At 45.0% G+C, this 8,315-nt stretch overlaps 1 protein-coding gene across 2 annotated transcripts in view; it reads left to right on the top strand.

The window, feature by feature from the left end:
• clockb (clock circadian regulator b) overlaps window positions 1-8,315 on the top strand; it is a 33,583-nt gene that overhangs the window by 23,723 nt on the left and 1,545 nt on the right. The window contains exons 15-22 of one of the 2 annotated variants that reach the window (XM_079998398.1): window positions 3,612-3,756; window positions 3,919-4,022; window positions 4,387-4,656; window positions 4,781-4,939; window positions 5,847-6,047; window positions 6,644-6,825; window positions 7,251-7,380; window positions 7,971-8,102. In XM_079998398.1, the coding sequence (XP_079854524.1) occupies window positions 3,612-3,756; window positions 3,919-4,022; window positions 4,387-4,656; window positions 4,781-4,939; window positions 5,847-6,047; window positions 6,644-6,825; window positions 7,251-7,380; window positions 7,971-8,102 (1,323 nt within the window). Of the gene's footprint in view, window positions 1-3,611; window positions 3,757-3,918; window positions 4,023-4,386; window positions 4,657-4,780; window positions 4,940-5,846; window positions 6,048-6,643; window positions 6,826-7,250; window positions 7,381-7,967; window positions 8,103-8,315 lie in introns of both variants that reach the window. The other variant, XM_079998397.1, reaches the window with a different exon arrangement.

Raw genomic sequence — 8,315 nt, forward strand, 5'->3', positions numbered from 1 at the left:
TTATCTCAGGGGTGTTGTGTCCTACCAGGAATTGATTCAGTTGTCTAAAAACATTTTTTTCAAGGATTTTACTTAAAAAGGAGGATGTTGGATATGGGTCTGAAATGACTGAGAACAGAGCTGTCTAAATGTCTTTTTTTCAGTGTTGGGTCTCACAATGGCATATTTCAAGGTGGTGAGGAATTTGCCAGCTGATAAAGAACAGTTCACAATTGCCGAAACGTCATCAAGTAAACGATCATACACATTTTTAAAGAATTTTGTGGGGCTGGGATCAAATGAGCAGGTCAAGGATTTCAACCACTCAACGCTTGCGTGTCAATTTGCTCAAATGAATCCATGACAGCATCAATTTGTCCACATTGATCATCTAAATCTTTATTTAACTTGACCCGGGAGATTTGTGAATGAATACTGGATATCTTCTCTTGAAAGAAAGTAGCAAATTCATTACACCTAGATGTGGAACCGAACGCAATGTCAGGGTCAGCAGTCAGCATCGGGTTTATCAATGGATCAATTGTTGAAAAAAGATCATTTTCAGAAATGATTCTGGAGAAGTGTGTTTGTCCGTCCGTCTTCATTGCTCTGTTGTAAATATCAAGTTGCTCTCTAAGGATCTCATAGTGAATTTGTAGCTTGTCATTTTTCCATCTTACCTCTGCTATGTGGCAGTTCCTTTTAAGTGGTTTGTTTTCTTCCCTTTTCCACCGAATGTGGAAGTCACCCTACTCCCTTTTAGAGGGGGCTACATTGTCGAGAGTGGCTCTCAGACGATTGTTAAAGTTGATCAGCAAATTGTCAGCATCGGAATGCAGATCAGGCTGGTGAGGGATAGAAGCAACTAACTCTCTGAACTTGTCGATTCCAAGGGTATTTGGGAGTCTTTTCTTGACAATGTGTTTCTCACTTTTAAGTCCCACAGGGCGTATTGCATTGAAAAAGATGCAATGATGATCTGACACAGCTAGATCTAGAAAAGATGAGACAGAAATATTTAACCCTTAAGAGGCGACCAAATCTAAAGTATGGCCTTTGTTGTGAGTTGGCGCAGTGATGTGCTGAGTAAAATCAAGTGAGTGCCATAGATTTAAAAAGTGCAAAGCCTTAGAGTCTGAGATATCATCAACGTGTAAGTTTAAATCGCCAACTAGGAGAGCCTTGTCATAATAATGTCATCATTTCTGGGAGGAGAGCTGCACACTGCTTCGGTGGACGACATATTATCACAATAAGGAAGGGCATATCACATTTAAACCACAGGCCAAGTTATTAAACTGAAGAGAAATTACCGAGATCAATTTGTTTACAGTTAAGGCGAGCCACATGGATACCTGCCAACCCACCTCCTCTCCAGTTTTCCTTATGGCCTGGGAAGAGTTATCATTTGGAGAAGCCTCAATAAGAGCAATCTCCCCATCCGATCCAAGACATGTTTCCGTTAAAAATATGAATTTCATGATCAACAATTTGAATGATCAATCAGTCTTTGGTTGAAGTGATCTTCCATTAAAAAGTGCAAGATTTAATCGTCTAGGACGGAGTTAGTTCTGAAATGGGTCCTTTTTCAGATGGCATTGGGATTTGATTTTCTAAATTTGCTCCAATTGATCTGGCTGGACAAGTGAGTGAGTCTTTTCAAAATTGTTATTGCGATAGGTAATGATGGTTCTGGTAGACAGCGCAAAGAAAAGCGCCAAAAAATAAAAAAAAGTTGACATTTCACTGCATCTATGTATGAAAGTATGTATATGTATGTGACGAATAAACCTCTTGAATCTTGAAAGAGGGTTAATCTAACTATCTAACTCTAAAGGGACGAATCTCTGTCTGTATGTCCTTTGGTTATCTAGACAACCGTTCATCTAATTTACTTCACACTTGGCGGATGAATTGTTGGGGACCTGAGGACGTGCAGTGTTTAATTTGGTGCAATTTTGACACTCGACATGTAATATTAATAAACTTTCAATAAACCGCGGGGCTTCTGGGCTCTCAGCTGGGTCGCAAAGAGTGTCTTGATTGGCCATGCTAAGGACTGAATCGTTGACATTTTGTCAAACTGTCCCATTCAAAAGTCGTAGTAAGTCTTACATTTTGAACGGGTATTCACTAGTGTATCTGATGAGTCATATAAACAGTTCAAAGAACTGTTAGTGGAGGCAGCAGGTAACAGGCAGAGTTGGAGGCAGAGTAATGGGGAAGCCTATTTATGACTATGACAGGTGGCCAGTAGGGGGAGCTATTTCAAGAGACAGTATGGGAGAGTGGCAGAAGTACGGAACGAATTTTAGGGAACATGGACACACTCCTGTTCCCACATGACGCCAATACAGAACATTGCCAGTGGATTCACAGCTTTCAGCGCAAGTTGAAAAGGGGCTTGAAGCTCGGTTTATACTTGCCCCAAGCACAAAAGAGCGCGTGATGCAAATGACATCACCAGGGGGTGGTGTCATTGCCCGCGGCGACTGGCGTGAGGTCGCGCATCTCCAATTTTTTTTTTTTTACCTGGCAAACCTCCTCTCCCATCTCTGCATGGACCGGGCAGAGAGACCAGCTCCTTTTCTCCTTTTACACGCTTTTGTCCTTTCAACGTCCATGAACAGCTCGGCACTAGCTCCTGTGCTGTGCGTGCAGACATGTTTGCGGGCTGTCGCGCTCTCTTCTTCGTTTACTACCTCCTGCTTCACATGGTACTTTCTCTCTACTGCCACCCCTGGTTTCTGAGAATACTGCAACGGAGAATGGGCCGGCTATAAACGTCCTGCGCTCTCTGTGCGGGCGAAGGTGTAACCAGGGCTTGTGTGTACATGTGCATTACCGCCACCAACCGGAGCGGCTGCTGAGTCAAGTGGGACATCTAGTGGTACAATTCAGTATACAGGTCCGGTCCGGTGTCTGGCTTCATATCAAACCGGTTCGAAAAATTTTACACCGGCCCAACCCTAGTAGGTACTGTATGGGCCTTTAAACTGATGTACGTAGCTAAAAGATACCTCCGGTTGCTGCAGGAATCACGCTGCTAAAAAAAAATCCAGAATACACCACTGCGGTGTGGTCAGGGTTCCGGTGAGATACACGACTCTGGATGGAGTCCTCGTGCAGCTGCCCAAAGCTGTCTGGTTTGGGGACTCGCTCTCTGGTGCCCCCTCCTAGGTCTTCCTCCGCAGGACGGGTCGGGGCACCGCGGCCCATACACAGCCAGCGTTTCAACTGTGCTCTCTCTCAAATTCAAAGTCAAAGATTTTCAAGTGCTCCAGATGAATCCAGTTTGTCAAGCAATGAACTTCGCCAGGCCCAGTTCCAATCCACACACACAGAGAAGCTTTGTCAGCTGTTGTTATGTTCTGTACTATAATTATATTTTGACACTGTAATTTTGAAATTGGAACTAATGGCGCTAATTGCTAACCACTAAATGATGTTGTTGACCTAGTTTTGCATATTTTGGCACCACTTAGTTTCTGTATATTCTATCTCTTCCTCCTCTATGTATTGTTATCCCCTTCCTCTCATATGTTCTGTCACAGTAGAAATCGCATTTACCTTTCACTCGCCTCACTCACACTTTGATTTTAACACCCTCCCTCGTTTCGGCTGTTTCACAGAGCCAGGACTCCGGGTCCGAGTCCCAACTGAATACTTCCAGCCTTAAGGAGGCGCTGGAGCGCTTCGACCACAGCCGGACCGCCTCCACTTCCTCACGGAGCTCCCGAAAGTCCTCCTCGCACGTCTCCGACAACACCTGCACTTGTAAGCGTGCACACACACGCACACACGCACATGCACATGGATACTGGACACTAGAAAGGAATATCTGTTGAGCCTCGTTAGCTAATAGGAGGTAATCGTCAGCGTATTGTATCGTATTCCCCGCATAAGACTTGGGACTAACTGTTTATTTTGTTTCCATAGCAACAGCCTCCAAGCTACACATGGACACGGCCACGCCCCCTCGACAGTCAATGGCCTCCACCATGGAGACAACGTCACAGAGGCGCTCGTCTATCGGCAGCCTGGTAATATTGGATCAGTTACAACAGTTAATTCAAATAGTAAAACATTTTGGGATTGGTCCCAAAAAGGTTCCGGGCCATTCAAGTCAAATATAAATACCAGGTTTGAGCAATGTGTGTTTTTCTAATTTGGCCTCACTGGACAATTTCTCAAATTTCCTTAATTTATTTATTTTTGGTAAATATGCGGCGCTGTCCTTTCCTTGGGAACATAATTGTTTTTTTTTGTTTTTGGCACTTTGGTTGGTACTTGAACTGATCTTACAGTTTTATGTTTAAATTTGCTAAAATGCCCTATCTTGAGAAACTGTTAATATTCGTTGTTATTATTGTGAAACACTGATTGTGTTATCGTTCCTTTTTGTAGTCTATGAGTTCTCAGACCACAAGCCAGAGTGTAACTCCCGCCATGATCAACCAGCAACAACAACAGCAACAACAGCAACAGCAGCAACAACAGCAACAACAGCAACAACAGCAACAGCAACAACAGCAACAGCAGCAGCAGCAACAGCAGCAGCAGCAGCAGCAGCAGCAGCAGCAACAACAACAACAACAACAACAACAGCAACAACAACAGCAACAACAACAACAACAACAACAACAGCAGCAGCAACAGCTACAAACAAACGTACAGGTGAGAACATCACACTTACAAAGGGCATCCAAGGCCCACAACTCAAAAAAGCAGCGTCAGCTCGCGGTCGAGCTAAGCGAGGCTTGGTTCTCACTCCGACCCGTCTCCCACTTCCGTCTCGCAGCCGGTGATGGAGTTCTCGGCGCAGGTGAATGCCATGCAGCACCTGAAGGACCAGCTGGAGCAGAGGACCAGGATGATCCAGGCCAACATCCAGAGGCAGCAGGAGGAACTGCGACACATCCAGGATCAGCTGCAGAGGGTCCAGGGCCAGGGCATCCAGGTAGGGGACGGCGGGCCAGTCTGTAGCTTCTGCTTGCACTCTGAACTCTGTGTGGCTAACAGCAGGAAGTAGACAATATTTATTATATGATTATGGTTAGTACAGAGTATATACAGTATATTTAAATTTTCATAGTATTAAAAAATGCATTATTATTGCCTTATTGGTATCTTCTCTAATACAGTTACTCAGATCTACTCTGGCTCACAAGGTTATTTCTACCAGTGTGACGCTATTCACTCTCAATCTATTTTTGAAACCAGATATGTTCGAAGCCATGTTAAGGTACACTGTCTATCATCAAATCAAGTGTTGCACCTCTAGCTGTCGACACAGCAAGGAGACAACCTTAAATGACAATAAATTGATCCAGTAACCTTTCCTGCAGACTAACCCTGAAGTTCAATCAGAACACATTCATTGTTTGATAGGATAAACGTGGAACCCTATCTTAATTACCATCATTAATTAAAGTCGTAATTTTTTTTTATTCTCAGTCATCATTTCACCTCTGCATATACTGCAGACCACTTGAATTCTGGTGCATGGTAAAAAGAAGATAAATTAAGAAATGCATTGCGATTCCAGAGGGTTTTACTCACCGTGTAAACAGCCAGAGGCGCAGCACTAGAGGATCTTCCTCAGCGCCCCTTTAATTAAATCACAGTTTGCCGAAGGGAAAACAGGAGGGAACCCTCGAAGGGAACGCTCTTAAGTTAGAGCACACCCGACGACGTTGCTTTGACCTGAACTCCCATTGACTCGCATCAGGATGGAGCGGCTTAAAGGAAAATGCTGGCGTCAAGCTGCAACACGTAATAGAGTCGTGCTCGGCAGTCGGCTTAAGTTATCCTCTCAACACTTGATCAATTTATGATATTCTGATGAAACCCCCCCCCGGCGACAGATGTTTCTGCAGCAGCCAGGAGGCTCCATGAACGTCCAGCTGCCTCAGGTGGGCTCGGTCCAGCAGACAGCCACCCTGACCAATCAGGTGCAGCAGACGTCTCTAAACCCCGCCCACACGGGGGCCCAGCAGCTCACCATCCAGCAGCAGGCGCCGGCACCCCAGCAGAACCTGCAGCAGCAGACCAACGCCCTCGCTCAGGTGTGTGGACTAGCGCTTTGCGACCCTGTGTTTCTTTTGGTTTCTAAATAGTGTTTCCACGTATTGCAGGAGTGCAGAGTTTAAAAACATTGCAGAGAGTCTCCCACCGTCGAACAAAAAAAGTATTGTTCCCCTGACCTCGCGTTCAGAGGCCGTGGAAGGCCGCGGGGCTGCAGTGTGAGCGCCTTTAATCATGTGTGCGAGAGTCTGGAGACAAAGCTGTCCGTGTTTGCGCTCCAGTCTCTGAGGACACATTCTGCACGACCATATTATTATTGTTTTATCGATAATGTGATGGGCAAATGATATAAATCACAATATTATAATTATTTAACAATTTGACCTCTCTTCAACAATTGTTTGGAGGGTTGTTTCTTTTGGTTTGCGAGCACCTCGTTCATGTTTACCACGTCGTCTTCACAGCCCGAGATTCAAATGTTTGTATGAGCATTTTTATTTCACACCCTTCTGCAATGTTGCACGAGTTTTACACAAACTATATGTCAAGCAGCGAATTATCAATCGGACTAAAAACAATAAAGTGGGTTCAAAGCCAGCAGCGGACAGAGCGACTAACCGTTGATGCTTCTTTGCAGCCCCAGCGGCAGCCCCAGGCTCCGCCCCAGGCCCAGGGCTCTGTCCAGGCTCCACTCTACAACACCATGATGATCTCCCAGCCAGGCCAGCCCAACCTGCTGCAGATCAGCACCAGCCTGCCACAGACCAACACCCAGCAGGGCACCGCCGTGGCCACCTTCACGCAGGACCGGCAGATTCGGTAAACTGAAGGCCAGGTTCACGCGCCGCATTCAGGGGGTTGAGGGAACGACGGGGCTTGGTTGGTTCTGAACAGTTTGCAGCAAAGCGCTGAAACAAATTCCCGTAAAGAGCTTTTCCGACGATACAGAACAATCCCCATGTGCTGCTAAAGTGATTCTTATCACTGCAATTTACTGAAATGCTCCAAAATTTCCAAATCATAGTACCTTTTGCAACATGAATACTGCTGTGCACTATTGCTGTATTGTGTAATGTGTAATAGGAGACGCCAATTGAGATAGAAGCCTTGGAAAGATTTTTAAAATCTCGTTCCTGTTTTTCTGTGTATTTTTGGTTTATTTTCTTTTTATGAAGTACTGACGACCATTTGTTAACCCCCACCCCCACCCTTTCTCCCTCTCCCGGTTCTCTCCACGTGTTCAGATTCCCGGCGGGGCAGCAGCTGGTGACTAAGCTGGTGACGGCGCCCATGGCCTGCGGCGCGGTCATGGTGCCCACCTCCATGTTCATGGGCCAGGTGGTCACCGCGTACAACCCCTTCGGAGGGCAACAGGTGAAATGGAAGCCCAATGACTCTGACTCATTTCATCCATTTTAAACTCATTCAAACTATTTTGAGTAGAGCCTCAACCTTATGTTTTTCGGGGGTAGAATCAGCCCCTGGGTGGGAATGGCTCTTATGAAAGCTAAATCTCCATTGAGTCATTAAGCCGACGTTTCTTTCCAAATCCAGTCACAATAAGCACTTTTGTCAGTCGGAGTCAAGTGTCCATTTGATAAGAACTGATAACATCAGCAGTTTGTTGATAATTTTAAATGTATTCACACAAACAGAAGGGTACCATCTGGTTAGTCAACAATGAATAGGATTCCAAAAGCTATTGCAGGGAAAAAATAAAGATAATTATATTTTATGGGTTTTAAATTGTGTTTTTCCATTTGGTAAAGTTTTTTTTTTTTAAATAACATTCATAGCAATTAATCATAACACTGTCATTTTTTAGGGACATAATTGTCCACTGTATGGACGTTATTAAACAGTGAGAAACTTCTTGTGGTGCCCGTTGAGATGAAGGAAAGAAAGTATATTTTTCTTTCCTTTCTTCTGTCGGCTCCGCATTAAGCTCTGTGTTCCTCCAGCAGGGGGGGCAGACGCAGACCCTCACCCTGCAGCCGGCCCAGGCGCCCCAGGCCCAGCCCGACGGCCAAAACCAGACCACTGTAGTGGCACAGAGCGGCCAGCAGGGGCAGCAGCAACAGCAGCAATTCCTACAGGTAACACCAGGGGGCAGCAAAAGCCATGGATTCAGTGAGAGCTGTGCGTTCAAAAAAAAAAGTTAGATAAGTCAGCCGTGCGGTTGTACTTCGACAATTTATAATTTATAATATAATAATAATAATATTATTTATAATAATTATAATACTTACCGCAGCTGTTATTTCAGAATATGATTTTAAAATTGCTTTCTGGAAGTAGCCTACAATGTG

Source organism: Zeus faber, assembly GCF_960531495.2.
Source record: "Zeus faber genome assembly, chromosome: 4".
NCBI classification, from domain to species: Eukaryota; Metazoa; Chordata; class Actinopteri; order Zeiformes; family Zeidae; genus Zeus; species Zeus faber.